This window comes from Muntiacus reevesi, chromosome 18 (assembly GCF_963930625.1).
Source record: "Muntiacus reevesi chromosome 18, mMunRee1.1, whole genome shotgun sequence".
In the NCBI taxonomy this organism is placed as follows: Eukaryota; Metazoa; Chordata; class Mammalia; order Artiodactyla; family Cervidae; genus Muntiacus; species Muntiacus reevesi.
The window spans coordinates 20,474,499-20,492,623 of record NC_089266.1 but is presented as its reverse complement, the minus strand read 5'-3'; the positions used below and the strand labels follow the sequence as shown (position 1 = coordinate 20,492,623).

Sequence of the window (18,125 nt, the reverse complement as noted above, 5' to 3'; positions counted from 1 at the left end):
ACCAGCCAGGGCGGGGGTGGGGATGGAGCGCAGGAAGAGGGGGAGCCAGCTCTGGGAGGAGGGGGAAGGAGTCTGGCGGCCGCCGCGCTCTCTCTCGCCCTCACTGCCGGCCGTCCCAGCTGCAGGCACCATGCTCCGTGCGGGCCCCCCGAGCCACACCCTCCTCCGGCTCCCCCTGCTGCAGTTGCTGCTGCTGCTGGTGCAGGCCGTGGGGAGGGGGCTGGGCCGCGCCAGCCCGGCCGGGGGCCCCCTGGAAGACGTGGTTATCGAGAGGTACCACATCCCCAGGGTCTGTCCCCGGGAAGTGCAGATGGGGGATTTTGTGCGCTACCATTACAACGGTACTTTCGAGGACGGCAAGAAATTTGACTCGAGGTAACGACTTGGGTGCCCCCAGACTCACCATTTCTCTTCCCCGAGCTTGGGGCCAGGATCTCTCAGTCTTAGGGTTCCCTTGTTGCCGCCTTTAAACTGTGTCTGCATGCGCCTCCTCACATCGCGATCCCCCAGCCCCAAACAGGACCCTGAGTGGGAGGACTCCTAGACTTCCCTCTCCTCGGACATCTCTGCCCTCAGTTTGAAACTTTCGCCTCTCAAAAGACCTCACTTGCTTTCACACCAGCCTCCTCTGTCCCCCAAAGTGCTTGAGAATCGATAGGAACTCGGCGTTTTATTTAAAGCCAACGAGGGGATGTCCTGATTCATAGAGGTGGGGGAAGGGCATGGTCCCTGCTGCATGCGAATCGTCCAGAGATCTCAGCCTGGGACCCTCTACCTTTCCATCCACGTTGACTCCCTTTGTGGTTCCAGCCCCAGGTTTCAGTGTGTTTAGAGAAGGAGTAAGCAGAGGTTTTCGGGGAAAGGAGTGGGGGTTTTCAGCGGGCCAGTGGGGTAAAGCAGGTGGGCCTTCTAAAACAGCAGGATGGATCAGGGAGTGCAGGGCACAGATTGGTGTGGGGACCTGTCCGTCTACGTGTCACACAGTCACACAGGCCACCCTGGGCTCCTCCGAGGGTTTTCATGCCTCCTCTCCGCCTGAACCCGCACCCCCCCTCTCCCTCCATCTTGCCTCCACCAGGTCAGTGCTGCCGCCCATCTTGCCAGCTTTGGGGTTTGAGAGACTGGCTTCTGGTCTGGTCCAAGCCTCTGGTCTGCTCTAGCAAGTTCATTTTTCTTAGTGGGGGCAGTGCTATACACCAGGTCAGCCTGTTAAAATTAGGGTCCTGGAGGTCACACACACAAGCCCCCACACCACACCACAAGAAGTCAGTCAGTCCCTCTTAGAGACCACCAAAACACACACTTCAGCCTGCAGAAATTAGTGGCCCTGGGAACTTCCCTCGTGGTCCAGTGGCTAAGACTCCATGCTCCCAATGCTGGGGGCCCAGGTTCTACCCCTGGTCAGAGAATTAGATCCCACCCACTGCAACTGAGTGTTCGCATGCCACAGCCTGCATGCTGCACCTAAGACCCAGTGTAGCCAAATTATAATTAACTAGTTAATTTTTTAAAAAAGGGCCATGGCTTCAGAGCCAGGCAGAACACGAACTCCTGAGACCAAGACCCTGGGTTCAAACCCAGACTGTAATCATGGACAAGGAGTCTTGCCTCTTTAAGCTTTACTTCCCTCATCTGAAAAATGGATATCAAAAAGCATTCTGAAAAAATGAGTCCCTACTTCCTAAGGCTGCTGTTAGGACTCAAGATGATAAATGAAAGTGAACTTCACACAGGACCTGATGGTCTGCAAGCAGCTTCAGCACAGCTTAGCCTTGACTCTGGGGAGAACTCTGGTTTAACTGGTAGAAACTTCTTGCTCTGCTCAAGCTTTCATAAGGGCTCTGTGACGTGAGCAGGCCAGACATGCGACCATCTCAGTGGGCAAAATGAGGCCTGGGGAGTAGCCAGAAGTACAGTTCTGAGCCTGTGGCCACTGAGTGGAAGAGGGTTTGGGAGTTGAGGAATGACCTCCCTGCTGGGGACTCTGCTGGGCCCAGTTCATGAAGTGCTGAGTTTGGAAGACTTTCACCACTCTTGACACCTTCCATCAAAATGCCAATCTCTCATCCTTCCTTAATTTTAGAAAACTTGTAAGTTAAAACTGTAACCAAAAACAAAAGCTGTGGCAATTTTAGAATAGGCCTTTTCAAAATTGAAAACCAATTCCTATCCCTGGCCAGCTCTACTTCCCCTTCCTTTCGTCCGTGAATTGATGGTTCAGTGGCCCACATGTGGGCTGTGGAGGTCAACAGACCATACATTATGTGTGACCTTGGGCAAGTCACTTGGTCTCTCAAGTCTCAACTTTTCTCCTAAGAAAGATGACATCAATAAAGCCCATTTTGGAAATTCCCCACTGCCATGGCCAGGGTTGAGTCCCTTGTTGGGAAACTAAGAACCCACAAAGCATGTGGTGCTGCCAAAAATAATAATAATGCCCACTTCACAGGGGACAGGATTAAATAACATAATGAATGCAGAATGTCAAGCATTTTGAGACTTTCCTGGCTGTCCTGTGGGTAAGACTTCAATCTCCCAGTGCAGGGCGTGAGGGTTTGATCCCTGGCCTGGGAACTAGGATCCCCCTATGTCCCCATGCCCCATGGTGCAACCAACAACAACAAAAAAGCCAGGCATTAGCATTTCTTCCTGCTGGATAACTGGTGTCCCCAACCCTAATCCCCTGCTCCGCCGCCCCCCGCCCCCTCGTGTCTGTATTTCCCACTCTGGCCTCCTCGGGGACCTGCTTTTGTCACAGCCCACCCTGTTGAGGTGGGAGTTGCGGCCCACCTAACAGGAAGGCTTGAAGAGGAGACAAGGAACCTGTGGATCGACACGTGTGTGTAGGGAGGGGGATTGTGTGTGTGTGTGTGTGTCTCCCTGGCATGTATGTGATCATGAGCAGAGGTCACTGCATCGCATCTGTCCCCTCTCTCCCCAGCTATGACCGCCACACCTTGGTGGCCATCGTGGTGGGCGTGGGGCGCCTCATCACTGGCATGGACCGAGGCCTCATGGGCATGTGTGTCAATGAACGCCGCCGCCTCATTGTGCCTCCACACCTGGGCTATGGCAGCATCGGCGTGGGTGAGGAGGGCTGGGGCCCAGACCTGGGGATGGAGGAGATCAGGAGGTAGAAGCAGGGACCCTAGGGCCAGAAAACAGAAGCTCAGAGAGGGAGAGTGACCTTCCAAGGTCACACTGCATGCGCAGACTGAATAGCAACAAGCCTGGGACTCATGTTTGGGTCCCCTGCCCCTGGGGTGGGAGGAACGACAATGAAAGGCCTGTGTAGGATCCTCGCTTGACTCAGGAGAAGGGGACCTATGGGTGGTGGAGGGCAAGGCCAACCCCGGATGCTGAGACCTCCACTCTACCCCCTACTCGGGGGGCTGCTTCACCCTCACAGCGGGGCTCATCCCCCCCGATGCCACCCTCTACTTCGACGTGGTCCTGCTGGATGTATGGAACAAGGAGGACACCGTGCAGGTGAGCACCTTGCTGCGCCCACCCCACTGCCCCCGGATGGTCCAGGACAGTGACTTCGTGCGCTACCACTACAATGGCACACTGCTGGATGGCACCGCCTTCGACACCAGGTAAGGGCTGGAAGGAGCCCCGGGATCCAGGGGATTGTGGCATGCAGTGGGAGTCGGGGCCATCCTGCCTCTCCCACCAACAGCAGCCTCACCTCTGCCTCCTTCTCTGCAGCTACAGTAAGGGTGGGACTTATGACACCTACGTGGGCTCTGGCTGGCTGATCAAGGGCATGGACCAGGGGCTGCTGGGCATGTGTCCTGGAGAGAGAAGGAAGATCATCATCCCTCCATTCCTGGCCTATGGCGAGAAAGGCTATGGTGAGGACGTGCAGGGACTCTGGGATTCTCTATAAGCGGGCTGCCATGTACAGTTGTCCAGGTTGAATATTGCACAAGAACACGCAGCCAAGGAGGCAGATTGGGATGAAATATAGCCTTGGGTGATCACCTCACTAAGAAGGGGTGCATCAGAATTCCCTGGTGGGCCAGTGGCTCTTTCACTACTGGGGCCTGAGTTCAATCCCTGATGGAGGAACTAAGATCTTGCAAGCCATGGAGCATAACTCCCCCAAAAAAAAGAAGTACTTTACTCTTTTAAAATTTTATTTATTTATTTATAGTGTGCTGGGTCTTTCTTGCTGTTCACAGTCTTTCTCTAGTTGCCTCAGGTGGGCTTAGTAGTTGTGGAGCAGGGACTTAGTTCCTCACAGCACATGCACTCTTCCCAGACCAAGGATCAAACCTGTGTCACCTGCATTGGTGGCCAGATTCTTAACCACTGGACCACCAGGGAAGTCCCCATATTCTGCTTTATTCTGCTTTACACAAAGGCTCATATGGGCTGGTGGTGGCCTTGGGGAAAACCCAGCTCCGGCCTCACAGGGGAAGAAGCAGGGCTTCAGCCTCACAAGGGAAGAAGCATAGGAAGAAGCAGAAAGGGCTCTGGAAAGCAGGGTTGGCACCTTTTGGGGTGGTGCACACATAGGCCTTCCTGAGTCGAGAAGCCCCGTTCTGTCCTCCACTTGTATGGTTCAACCCTATCCCTCCCCCAGGGACTGTGATCCCCTCGCAGGCCTCGCTGGTCTTCCACGTCCTACTGATTGATGTCCACAACCCAAAAGACACTGTCCAGCTGGAGACACTTGAGCTGCCACCTGGCTGCGTCCGGAGAGCCGTGGCTGGGGACTTCATGCGTTACCACTACAACGGGTCCCTAATGGATGGCACTCTCTTTGATTCCAGGTCCGGGTCGGGGGGTGGGGGAGTGGGCAGGGGGTCCTGAGGAGGATGTTGGGGGCTGGGGCAGCTCAGAGCTGCCTGGCAGGGTGGGGCCCCTGTGACTCCCTTACTGGCCCCCCGCCTTGTATTGCAGCTACTCCCGCAACCACACCTACAATACCTATGTGGGGCAGGGTTACATCATCCCTGGGATGGACCAAGGCCTTCAAGGCTCGTGCATGGGGGAGCGCCGGAGGATCACCATCCCCCCCCACCTTGCCTACGGGGAGAACGGGACTGGTAGGCTTGCTCCCAGTTCCCCAGGCCAACACCTCAGCTCCTCCTGACCTACCCCTAATAGGGGTGGGGGGATTCCAGCCACTGCTCTGCCCCTCTCATCACAAAAACTGGTTCCCCACCCAACTCTTGGCGCAATGACTTTATCCTTCCCTCCAGGGGCAGTCCCCTGCTTCTCCCCTCCACACTGGAAAAGGGCAGTTCACTTCTGAGCTTGGGGAGGGAGGGTGGTATAACTCTAGGAAGCAAACAGACCTGGATCTGAGTCCCAGCTTTGCTGGAAACCTTAGTGTGCTCACCTGTAAAATGGAACTAATCACACTGATCAGCAGAGTAAGTCACTGAGAGGTTGCAAGATATACCTGTAAAGGGTTTTCTAATTGGCATGCCCCTCCCCTCTCCTGCCCTGCCTCCTTACCCCTACAGTGTATATGATGAGAGTTGACCACGTGGACAAACATCCCATCCCATCCTTGCTTAGAATCCCAGGACGGGGAAGTCTAGGGGCCTCTGTGGAAAGCTGGAGCAGCCCCTCCGTGACCCCAACTGATCCACGCCTCCATTCTGGCCCCAGGAGACAAGATCCCTGGCTCTGCTGTGCTGATCTTTGACGTCCACGTGATTGACTTCCACAATCCTGAGGATCCAGTGGAAATCAAGACGCTATCCCGGCCCCTGGAGACCTGCAACGAGACGGCCAAGCTCGGGGACTTTGTTCGCTACCACTACAACTGCTCTCTGCTGGATGGCACCAGGCTCTTCTCCTCGTGGGTCCAGGGCAGGGCCAGGGCTGGGCAGGTGGGTGGGCATGGGCCAGGCATGGGGGGGGTCCTCCTAGGAGCACCCCCTAAGTTCCCACTGAAGCTGAAATTCCTAACTCCAGAGGCAAAGGGAGGGTGAAATAGGTAGTAGGGGGAGTGGCTGGTTCCACTCTGCGGAGGGCAGCGGGAGCAGGGGCTGCCCTGCAGGACGGGGCCAGGAGGAGAAGGGGATCGCTCCTACCTCTGCTCCCAGGCCCCAGGAATGACTCAGGAGCCGGGCCTGCCAGGGACCAGGGCGAGTGCTGACCTGGGAATCTGCTCTCCCCACTAGCCATGACTACGGGGCCCCTCAGGAGGCGACTCTGGGGGCCCACAAAGTGATCGAAGGCCTGGACACGGGCCTGCAGGGCATGTGCGTGGGAGAGAGGCGGCAGCTGGTGGTCCCCCCGCACCTGGCACATGGCGAGAGCGGAGGTGAGGGGCCGAGACGGCCTGAATTCTCCTTCCCTCTGCCCCTGCCCGCCTGGGGCCTTGCTGGCTGGTGGGAGGAGTGAGGGGAGCCTTCTGGGTGGTTCTGTAGGGTGGTTCTGTAAACGTGCCCTGCCCCACTCTCCAGCCACCCCAGCGGGCAGCTGAGGCCTGTGGGCAGGGTGTGCGCTGGGCAGGCTGTGAAGCGGGGCCCGGACCCTCCCCTTCTCTGCTCCCCACTCCTGCAGCCCGGGGGGTCCCTGGCAGTGCTGTGCTGCTGTTTGAGGTGGAGCTGGTGTCCCGGGAGGACGGGCTGCCCACGGGCTACCTGTTTGTGTGGCACGAGGACCCTCCTGGCAACCTGTTTGAACACATGGACCTTAACAAGGATGGCGAGGTCCCCGCGGAGGAGGTGGGTGACGAGTTCTCGCCTTCTCCTAACTGCACACTGTCACCCAGCAGGAGTCCCCAGCATGGTGGTGTCTAATGAGAACACAGCACGTGTCCAGTGCATCTGTGGCCCTCTGTGGCTCACTGTGCCTTAAGCCCCTTGTCCCCGCCTTTTCCTCTGGCTTCCTGACCCCGAGCATGCCCAGCACCCGCCCCCCACACAGCACCAGCTCCTCTCAGTCCTCCTGGGAGCCCATCCCAAGGCCAGCCCAGCTGCTCAGGCAAGACACTCTCTCCCCCTCCCCTTGGCTCTCCCCTCTCGGCAGTTCTCCACCTTCATCAAGGCTCAAGTCAGTGAGGGCAAAGGCCGCCTCCTGCCCGGCCAGGATCCTGAGAAAACCATAGGAGACATGTTCCAGAATCAGGATCGCAACCAGGATGGCAAGATCACCGCCGAGGAGCTCAAGCTGAAGTCGGACGAAGACCAGGAGCGGGTCCATGAGGAACTCTGAAGGGCAGAAGCCTGGGCCTGGAGGCAAAGGCCCACGTCGAAGGGGACAGTGGGCAGTGGGGCTGGCTTCCCAACAGCCACCCTCCCCTCTGCCGGGATGAGGTCTGGAAGCATCTAGAGAGTAGCCAGAGGGGACTACTCTGGTCTTCCCACTGCCTGAAAGTAAAATCCACAGCACAGACCTCTATTCGGTTTTTCTCTCCCAACCCCAAGCCCCTTCCTTAGAAGTTTTGGAATTACAAAGCCACCCAGGGGGATGGTAGACTGTGGGGATTGGCCGCCCCTCACTCAGACCTCCCCTCCTTGTCACCACTGAGCAAGACCAAACTCATTCATTTCCAACCCTCACCATCTTCAACCCCTGCCTGCAGCCTGTATTCCTGTCCTGGCATCTCTCCAAGAACATGAACCCCCAGCTTTCCTCCATCAGCTCTGGCTGGTTCCTAGGGAAAGGGGGTGGTTCCAGGAGGGCAACCCTACCTCACCTTCACCTGTCCCATTCCCCTTCACAGTGTGGTGGTGGCCAAAGTGCTCCCAGGGTGCTATACATCAGAGCTGGGCTTTGGGTCACCTTTCATCCCTAAGGAAGGTTGCCTTCTCCAGGGACCAAGGGCCAAGAAAAAAATGAAGGGGTGGGGATGAGGGAACCTACTTGGATGGATCTGAAAGCTATGAAACCCTTGGTTTAGGGCTGAAAGTTGGAAGAGGGGCTCATTGGGGACTGAGGGGTGACAGGGGGGTGGGCAAAGCTCTGCACACTCCAAAGACTAAACTGGTGTCAGACCCCCCTTCTCCTTTGTGCCAAAATAAAACACTAAACCAGAGGCCTTGGCATGTGGTCTTTCTGGGGGAGGGGCCCTTTGACCCACGCGTCCAGAGGAAGGGGACCAAAGCAGGCTGCCTCCACGGCCCTTCAGTTCAAGATGCTGTCCCTGGGTCTGTGCCTCCTGCCTCTCTCAGGCTCAGCTGGGGCCCTCACCATCGAAGGCTAAGTGTCCAGAGGAGAGGAGCCTGTGGGCCAGGCCTGGGGATAGGATCCTGGTCTCCTTACTGCCCCAACTCAATGGGAAACAAAAAACAAGGTCCCTGAAGTGAAACACGATGTACAAAGCTCAGGGATTGAATTAAACCACACAGTTTGGGTTCTCCTTTTCAGATCAGTTCTCATACAATATTCCCACCTCTCCCTCCTCCTGGCTGCCAGCTGTTCCCATCTGCCTGACGCGTCTTCCCCTCGTCAGAAAGGTAAATGAGTTCAAACCTCATGTCTTTTTTTTTTTTTTTTTTTTGACTGCTGTGGGTCTTAACTGTGGCTTGTGAACTCTTAGTTGAAGCCTGTGGTGGGACCTAGTTCCCTGACCAGGGATTGAACCTAGGCTCCCTGCATTGGGGACGCAGAGTTGTAGCCACTGGACAAAACCTCATGTCGAGGAAGGAGTCGCTTCAGTCACCAGTCAGGCCATCTGTCCTCATCTGCTTGGCTGGACTCTGGCCAGTGCGAGATGACCCTAGCCATCTAAGGAGGGGGTGAGGTACACAGGAGAGAAAATGAGCAGCCTGGACTCACACCCTGAACTGCCCCCACAAAAACCACAAGCACAGAGTTCTCACCTAAGACCCTCCAAGAGAGAGAAGCTGCTCCCCACAGCTGCAGTGACTGATATTCCCTGGTCCCAGAGCATCCAGCTCTAGCCTTTGGGCAAAGGACTGGTCCTTCCTAAGTGGACCTGCACTCCTGCACGGTCACAGTGAGGATGAAACAGCACCTGTGGCTTCTGGGAGCATGGAGCCAGCTCTCAGTCAACACTCCCATTACTTTCCTTTTAGGACTGCAGATAAACATGACTTTCCAGCAGCTGGGCAGGCAGGAGAGGGAATGAAGTTGACTCTGCCCAGAGCACTGTCAGCTCCCCAGGCTCAACTCTTGGGAAGTCATCTATTTCAGTGGCCCTGGAGGAGGAGGAAGGATAGGAGCCAGGGGTACCAGGGAAAACCCACACTCACATGGATCTCCTTAGGAAATCCATAAAGATGGGGCTCTGCAGACAGTACCGGCCAGATCCAGCTGACCCCACGGAATCTCAAGTTTAACTGCTGCATGAGAAGTTAAACCATTTTAGGTCAGAACCAGACCCTTCCAACCCTGCCTGCGCCCCTCCGCCGACCCCCACAGACACACCTGGCTGTGCTGAGGGTCTCCTGGGCGAATTCAGTGGTTTTCAAACTGTGAAACACGGTTTTTCAAACACGGTCTTGGAGGTTCCTGCACCTTGGAGCCAAGAGGTACAGGCTCTGCTCCACCCCGGACCCCCAAATCAGATCAGCTATTTTTTCTTTTTTTTTTTTTTAATTTTTGATCTGTTTCACATATTAGACTTAGACTTGTTTGAAGAACAGCTTCACATGTTAAAAAAATTCTGGGAAAAAAAGATTCCCTGGACCAGCTGATTCCTAAAGTGCTAACACTGCGTAGGTCCGCAGTTCGCCTGGAACAGCTTTCGCTGTCCTCCCTCCTGGCAGGGCTCCCTCGAGCCGCTGGAGAACACAAAACCAGGGAGCCGGGGAGAGGAGGAGGGAGGGGTGTGAGCCAGCGGCTCCCGGCCACTGGCAGCCCGGAATGTTCTCTGGAGGACTCTGCACGCACAGGAGCAGAGCGGCCTTCCAGGGAGGCCCCTCCCCACTGCAGCCTGCAGGGCCCGCCTGCGCTCAGGAGCCCTGCATCTCTATCCAGTCACCCTGTTGCAGGATATGCTGCAGCAGCCCATTGACCACGTCCAGCGTCTCGTCCCTCTCCAGCACGATGTCATATGAGTCCATGTAGCGCTCCCGCCGCTCCTCCACCTGCCCGGGGAGCAGAGAGCAAGAGTCCCCCAGCACCCTGCCCTCTGCCCTGACCGCTGTTACGCACCAGGGGCTGGGGAGGAGCACCTTCAAGCTGCGACTCCCAAGAGGAGTTCAGGGTTACCGGGCCCTGTCCTTTGGAGACACACATGGTCGTGGGTGCAGGTTGCCACAATTAACCCCTGGGTCAGTGTCAAAAGGACAGTCACAAGGATTAAGAGACAAAAAACCAGATGTTACCTCTAATCTATGAGGTAGATTAGACTGAATTTTTTAAAACCTTCAGCACCTGCTGGCCGAGCCTGATGCCATACTGTGCCCCTTTACGATCTTGTTTTCATCCATTAACCCCTTGTCTGTTTCTACGTTTTCCTTCTCTAAATTATAAAGCCACATCTTGAATACCAACATCCCCCATCTCAATCATGCCTTTACAGGTAAGATTTAGGACTGGTGATCAGCCCAACCACTTTCTAAACTATGTCACCTTGGACAAGTTACTTAATCCCCCTGCCTCAGTTTCCACACTTGTAAAAATGTAAAAATGTCACTGCCTCAAAGTATGACTATACAGATTAGCTGGATTGATGCTCCCGGCCCAAGGTGAGCACAGTAAGCGTGAGCTCTGATGATGTGCTCTGACCTCCAGATCATGTCCTGTGCTGTGCGTACAGCTCTGACCACAGGGTATCTCTTGTTTCCTGGGAGACTATGGCTTGTGTCTGACCTCTGTGCCTCTAATAGTTCACACAGTGTATATCCCGTAACAGGAATGAAGGAGCCAGCCATGAAGAGCCCGGGTCTCATACCTACCTTGTCATTTAGGAAGCCAACTTTGAGAATGTTCTCCACGCCAGGAACCCCATCAGCCATAGTGAGGTCCCCCATGGAGTCTCCCAGCAGGAGGATGTTGGTTTTGCCCTGAAGCTGCTGGAAGTAATCGGAGTTCTCACACACAGAGCTGTTCTTGTTGTAGGTGTGGATGAGCTGGCCCTTGAATCCCTTTAGGAAGCCCTAAGTAATCAAGATGAGAGACAGACAGATGGGCTACAGGGACCCATCGAGGGCCAGTTCTCCAGTCTGCCACGAAAGCCACAGATGGCAACACGTCACTGCGGTCCAGACTAGTGGTCAGCAAGCTAGGGTTCGTGGGCCAGATTTGGACTACTTTTGTAAATTAAGTTCTGTGTGTGTTAGTTGTTCAGTCCCATCTGACTTTGTGTGATCCCATGGACTATAGCCCGCCAGGCTCCTCTGTTCATGGAATTCTCTAGGTAAGAACGTTAGAGTAGGTTGCCATTTCTTTCTCCATGTTCTACTGGAATTTAATTTATAGGCCCATCTGTTTACATCTTGTCTATGGCTGCTTTTTTGTGTGACAGAGTAGTTGTGAATGATCCTAGTAAGATACTTACTATCTGTTCTTTTATAGGAAAAAGTTTTTCCCTTTGGTTGGGTTTTTTTTTTGGCCATGCCACAAGGGTTAGGAGATCTTAGTTCCCCTACCAGTGACTGAATCCAGGCCCCCGAAGTGGAAGCACTGAGAATTAACCACAGGACCACCAGGAAGTTCCAAAAAAAGTTTCCAGCCCCTGGTTTTAACAGAGGCCATCAAATATCGTAGATCACCCGCTCTGGTGGAAGCAAGAAGCTGGGATACAAGCACTGCCCGGACTACACGTGTGCTAACCTCAGCTGTGGGCCGCACCCTAACCACAAGTCAAAGGGACGAACATTCCAGCCTTGGTCTTAAGGGGAGGAAGTCAGAACATGGGTGAGTCAGTGTAGCCTACCTCTGGCTCAAGCAAAACAAGTCCAAGTCCAAGCTCCTGAGTACCTAGGATGGCACATGACCCATGACAGTGACACAGGGCCTGGCTGAGCCCTAAACTAGGTCCTCCCTGGCAGAGAGCCCACTGTCAGCCAGACACTCAAGAACGGGTCTTTCAAAAGCAACTATCTTTAGCCATGTTAATAAATAAATAGCTGCCAAGGGCAACAAAGCCAGCATACCTTCCCCTCCCTCCTCCTGCTCCCCATCCCGGTTAACATTCAGGGTGAAGCACACTGGCTGGCGGTCCCCACCCCTCTTCCACCCCAGCCCTAATGAGATGCAGCTCACATCTTCATCAAACTCCATGTAGTTAGACACGATGTGGATGTTGGGGTGGAACACTTTCCTCTGCCGGATAATTTCTTCCAGGACATCCCCAATGCCCGCAGAAAAGATGAAAAGGGGAATGTTGTTCTGCGAGAGGGTGTTGAAGAATGTCTTGTATCCATCCCTGAAACCAGATGAATGGTTCTGAAACCGCATCGCCTCTGTTACTGCCCTTTATTTTCTATTTGGGTTACATCTTTTAAATTTTTCTTTAAACATTTTTTTTTTTTTTTGGCTGCACTGCTCTGCATGCAAGATCTTAGTTCCCTGACCAGGGATCAAACCTGTGCTCCTACATTGACAGCTTGGAGTCTTAATCACTGGACTACCCAGTTAAGTCCCTCTAAAACATTTTAAATTGAGGTATAAAATACACAGAATAAATGATTAACGTGCACTAATCTTAAGTATTTAGCTCAATTAATACTTACAACATGTGTACATGCATGTGATACACACCAGGTCAAGCTTCCTTCATGTCCCTTCCCAGTTGATGCCACCGCCCCCATTTTGACTTCACATCACCATTGATTTGCTTTCCCTGTCCCTGAGCTTCATATAAACCATATAAACACATTTTTTTGTTTGTTTGTTTCTAGATGATTTTGCCTGAGCAAAATACAACCAGGTGGCTTTCCTAGGATGGCTTCACTGGGGAGCACCCCCAACCTACCCGGGTCTACACATGCCCACTCTCCTGGCTTTCCACAAGCTAGCCTCTCTCCCCAGTCAGGACACACAATCCTTGAGGGAAGGCACCCGTGCTGACTCTTTCCTCTACGTGCCTCCATCCCTCCTCCAGTAAAGAACGCTCCAGCAGAGAGAGCTGAGTTCTGAAGGTCACCGATGATCAAGGGTCCCAGGCCAGCCAACTCCCATCTCTGAATAAAGAACACCAGTTACCACAGGGACCCCATAAGTCTTTTTACCACTGGGAAAAATTACCAAGACACTGTTTGTTCTAGGAGATGGAGCATCTTCACCACATCCATTACCAACAGAGTGTGTCCTCAGACACACCCCAGGATAGAAAATTCTCTGGCTGAGTCCAGAGAGGAACAGCAAGATCTTCTCCTCAAGGAGCTACGTCACTTCTGACTCTTCCAGCAACTAACTCCTCTTCACGCCTTTCCAGCCTCTCTTTGTAAGCAAACCCATTCCAGTCTGGCAGAAGCGTTTCCCAGAGCAGGCAGCTCACCTGAGCATTGCGTTGGACTCTCTTACCACCTGGGCTATCTGAAACTTCTGAATCTTCTGCTGACACAGGAGGTCGTGTGCTTTGGTCCACCTGGAGAAAGACCCCCCCCACAGAGCCCTAAATTCAAATCACTAAGTAAAGTGCCTTTTCCCATCGCAGGCCTGAGTCTCCTGAGGCAATCGAGGCCTCATCCTCTTCCTTGGAGTCACTTCCTGCAGGACCCTAGTTGTCCCTAAAGGAGGGGGGTGAGACAGCAATGCTGTAGGCCACAGCTGGGTGAGTTGCTGCTGATGCCAAAGTTCTTCTGAACCTTTTCTCTGGGACTCTGTCCAGTGATACTAGTTTTTCTGAGGAAGGTTATTGCCCCAAAGCACTGATTCCCCCAAACTAAGGGGCTTCTGGTTTACTCCAAGGACTCTCAGTGAGCCCCCTACTTCATCCAGCAGCAGCCATGAGTGACCTGTCTGTGTCTGGACAATCTGTTCTAATAGCTGGGACTGTGGCATTCAGCTGAGCATTCAGTAAGGTAAGGGAGCCTGCATCTGATTTCAAAGCCAGACCAAGCCATCATTCACCACTACCGGCACTTACCATTCTACCATGTGGGGTAACTTCTCTTTGATAGTCCGGTGTGGGTCAATCTCAATCGGGTAATAATGGTGAAGGAGCGCTTTGAGCTGTGACATCCAAAATGAAGAGAAAAGTCATCAGTCTATATCAAGTTTTCCCCAGCAGAGTCCTACAGTCCCGCATGAGAAAAAAGTCACCAGTTACCTAGAAGATGGAATTTCATATAAGGGAGTCACAGGAGCTTCAGAGCTGGCCATCCTTCTGCATTCCATCCCCCCCACACCCCCCAAAGAATGAGGTCTAGGTATCAACAATACAAAGAGGTTTTGTAGTGAGGTAACATCTAGAATTTTGTTGCCGTTGTTGCTGTTATAAATTAGCCCAGGCATCAGCACTTAATCAGTAAGAACTGAGTTAATGCTGTATTTCCTAAAATGTGGTATGCTTTCTCAGGTAGTAGGCAAGATAACTTAGGGGCAGGGGAGCACATGGATAAAAACACATTTCATTTTAGTGGTTTGGGACTCATTTTAATGCTATGTCAGAAAAAGAAAGAAAACAAACCCATCAAACTACTGCTTTCACAAAAATTGTTTCTTTTGCAAGTTTAGTAGTAGTAGTAGTGTTAGTTGCTCGGTCATATCCAACTCTTGGTAACTCCACGAGTGTAGCCTGCCAGGCTCCTCTGTCCTCAGAATTCTCCAGGCAAGAATGCTGGAGTGGGTAGCCATTCCCTTCTCCAGGGTCATCTTCCTGACCCAGGGATCGAACTCAGGTCTCCTGCACTGCAGGCAGATTCTTAACTGTCTGAGCCACTAGGGAAGCCCAACTGCCCTGCTTTTAAAGATTTAAGTGCAACTCAATCTTTAAAAGCAGGGCAATTTAGATAGATCTGGTTAAAAAAAAACATGCTCTAGTGGAGCTAGGGTACTGTAGTATGTTCAGGGATAACGACTGCACTGCCAACGTCAGGTAGACAACCTCACCGGGAGCATCTCCATGTGCCTCCTCTGGCTAAGGTCACCTTCCACGTGCCTGGACCCTCCAGACTCTAGGGAGGTTGCTTCAGGGATCATGTGTGTCACATGTTTCAGTTAGTAACAGTGCCCAATAAAAATGGGAATGGACAGAGTGAAGAATTATAATTTTAATACGTGCATGGTCTCAGAATATTGAGATCAAATGGAGTCCCCAACCATCAGTCCAAAAGAGGGTTAAATTCAAAGACAGGAAGCCCCTAAAATGTATTAAAGATTCTTAATTATTTGAATGTGAGAACATTCTTCTGAAAGTAAAACAGAACTCAACAGAATATAAATTTTTAAAAAGAAAAAAGATTTCTTTACATAAATTTTGCTTTATGAATTTCTTCAGAAACCCATCAACACCAGAAATCCTAGTTTTCTCTAGTTTCTTTATCCTAGAGAGGGCATCCAAACCTTTTGTTTTATCTGTGGATGAAGTTCTCTGGAAGTTGCTATGATGGAGGATGTGAGGGACAAAAAAGTGACTTCCCAAAGGTGACCAGTGGTAGAGCCAGAGTCTACTTTAAGCTACAAGTGGCATCTCCAGAAACACAGGTGTAGAAATAGAAAGGTTATCTATAGTTCACTGCCCATCCTAAAAGCCAGTAATCATGCAGAGTACTAGAAGAGCTGACCAACCATGGCCAGCCAACAAACTGCTTAGTTAGTACACAATTGGGTGAATTTCATAATCAAGTGGAATTAATGATACAGTAACTTAGAAGAAAGAGCTCAGAAGAGAAACGAGCAGTTAGCACAGCTCTGCTCTGGCAAAAAGGACATTGATGACAAGAACGTGGAACAAAGTAAAATGAACTCCAAGGCTACAGGGATCGCCTTATATTATCTGTATGCATCTTATGGAAATGGGGAATTTCATACATAGACATTAATTCAGAAGTCTTTCTTGGTAACTGCTAACGCACCAAGAAAATTTATATTATCAAGGAAACAGCATAATCCAGTTAAAAAGAGTTTGGGAACAGAATCCGATCTATGGGAAAACCAAGCTCTGCATCTTACTGTGTGACCTTCCGTAAGTTGTTCAAACCTCTCCAAGTCTCTGTTTCCCCATCTGTTAAATGGAGGCAGTAAAATGTCTCCTGTAAATTCTATAGCTAGCAGTAAGCATAGTCCAATCATCCATTACCACATGTCTTGGACAATAAGGAAAAGCTTTCTCAGTGTATAAGACTAAGTCCACCTGGGAATTCCCTGGTGGCCCAGTGGTTAGGACTCCTCCCTTTCATTGCCAATGAAATGTCCATCATGACCTGTTCAATCCCTGGTCAGGAACCCCTACGATTACACAAGCCACACACACACAAAAAGACTAGGTCCACCTGAGGATAACAACAATTTTTTAAAAAAATTAACCTTCTACCGTCTTGACCCTGGAATTTTTGGTCCTAACCAAGAACCACTGGACATCGCATATGCCAGCCGTTTCTGAGCAAAGAAGGGAGTAACCCACCTCTTTTCGGCACTCCTCACTGATGATCTTGCTGTTATCCAGAATATCTGCAGAAATAAAGAACTCCTTTTACTTGTCCCTTAGAAGCCATCATCCTGTCAAGTCCAATAAAGCAAGCTTGTGTATGACTTACTGTAAGAAGAAGGGCATCGCTTTCCATTATATGCAAACCTGCTCAAGGTCATGTCAAAATCAGAAATGACCTGAAATGCAAAAGAGAGATGATGCCTAGACAGGCACCTTGCGGTGTAGCCCTGCATCAATATGAATACGGAAATCCAAACAGTTCCATGCCCAGCCTGCAGGCACAGCCCTGGGGAAGTCAGGAAGGACTGGAGAGGGAAGGAAGAACCAATTCTAGCTAGTACCTGTGCCAACACTGAGAAGACCCAGTCTCGTGGAGGGTGGGGATGGGGACTGCAGAATCAGGACCTCTTCTACCCTTTCAATAGCACCCATCTCAATGCCCTGGTTTCCCTTAAGATGCCCCCTCCTTCTGGCTCATCTCCACATCTGCACCTTCTTGGGGAGCCCACCAACCTCCGCTAGTGAGGACAACAAGACCCGGAGGCCTGGTGTGGGGTACTTTCTGTCTAAAGAAATTTGAGAATACTGAAATCTAGGTTTTCGGGCAGGTGGGCTCTCCTCCAAGGCAAAACTGGCTTGCCCTCAAGTCCCTGGCTATTTCTAGAGGCTGAAGGCTTGCCTGCACGTCCTCTGCAGCAACGCGGTAAGGCGCCCAGGGCAGGCCACCTCCCCAGCCACCGGCACCCGACCCAGCCGCCCCGACCTTGCCCCCCGCGATACCTGTAAGCGGTCTCCCCCGCCCTTGCGGAGGGCGCCCACGATCTCCTGCACCCGTCCGGGCTGACGCATCAGGACCGTGGCCTTCATCAGGGTGCTCACCTGTCCCGAGACCCGAGAGAACCGCTGATTCCAGCACCGCGCAGGGCCCAAGGGGAGCCCCGCGAAGCCGGGCCGGGGGCGCAGGGGGCGCAGGGGGCGAGTGGGGGCTCTGGTCTACGGGCCGCACTGGCGAGGCGGGGCCCAGACGGCCTGCTGGGGGTCTCGGAGCGCCCGGGGGTTCGGGGCCAGCCCCACGCCGGTCTCCTCTTCCCACCTCACCTCCTCCGCCATTGCGCTCGCGGGCCGGTCGGCGGCGTGGACACAACGACCGCCCTCGCGGCTGCACTGCGCAGGCGCCGCTTCCGACCCGGGCGGATCCGGGGGCGGGGGGTGGGGTGCAGGCGGCTAGCCCGAGAGTGGTGGGCTAGGTGCAGGATTGGCAGAGGCAGGCTGCCTCTGGAGGGCCGCGCGGCGCTGTGCGTGCAGACTGCTTGAGAGCCCTGTGTTAGAGGACGGGTAGGGTCCCAAGAGGTGGAGGGTACGTGGGTGCCATTCCTTGTAGAGCAAAAACCCTGACCAGAGTGATCATTTCCAGGCTTATAGTTTGCATGATCGAAAGACCACAGGAAGGGAGGGGATGTGAAGGAGACATAAGTGAGTTCTGTTGAACAGCCGGAAAGTGCTTTCTTCTCTGGACTCGCTCCTCATCACAGAAGATGGGTGACTCACGTCCAGAGGGCAGGAAGGCCCTGGACAGGTGGACCAGAATGAAAGCTCATCAGCTTTACTTCTTCCTTCTGCCTTCTCTGACTTAGCTTCCCAGAAC

At 52.9% G+C, this 18,125-nt stretch overlaps 2 protein-coding genes across 6 annotated transcripts; one reads left to right on the top strand and one right to left on the bottom strand.

Moving 5' to 3' along the window:
• Positions 1-25: 25 nt before the first annotated feature.
• FKBP10 (FKBP prolyl isomerase 10) lies at positions 26-7,389 on the top strand. The gene is made up of 10 exons (XM_065911203.1): positions 26-375; positions 2,942-3,087; positions 3,410-3,599; positions 3,712-3,857; positions 4,592-4,781; positions 4,912-5,057; positions 5,629-5,821; positions 6,147-6,289; positions 6,532-6,695; positions 7,000-7,389. Exons 1-10 carry the CDS (start codon positions 131-133, stop codon positions 7,183-7,185), a joined length of 1,749 nt encoding a protein of 582 aa, XP_065767275.1. The 5' UTR covers positions 26-130; the 3' UTR covers positions 7,186-7,389.
• A 136-nt stretch (positions 7,390-7,525) lies between these two features.
• Positions 7,526-17,643, bottom strand: NT5C3B (5'-nucleotidase, cytosolic IIIB). Of its 5 annotated transcripts, XR_010659776.1 has the most exons (10): positions 17,579-17,637; positions 17,261-17,359; positions 16,587-16,656; positions 16,454-16,500; positions 13,976-14,061; positions 13,385-13,474; positions 12,148-12,310; positions 10,839-11,039; positions 9,364-10,025; positions 7,526-9,134 (listed from the first exon to the last, which is right to left on the bottom strand). XR_010659776.1 is itself a non-coding variant. In XM_065911210.1 (9 exons), the coding sequence occupies exons 1-9, from the start codon at positions 17,588-17,590 to the stop codon at positions 9,988-9,990; spliced, it is 810 nt and encodes a 269-aa protein (XP_065767282.1). In that variant the 5' UTR covers positions 17,591-17,640; the 3' UTR covers positions 7,526-9,987. The 5 variants fall into 5 exon arrangements, 4 of the variants coding, with proteins under 4 accessions (XP_065767282.1, XP_065767280.1, XP_065767281.1 ...); XM_065911210.1 differs by having other exon boundaries at positions 7,526-10,025; positions 10,835-11,039; positions 17,579-17,640; XM_065911208.1 differs by having other exon boundaries at positions 7,526-10,025.
• Between the last annotated feature and the right edge of the window lie 482 nt (positions 17,644-18,125).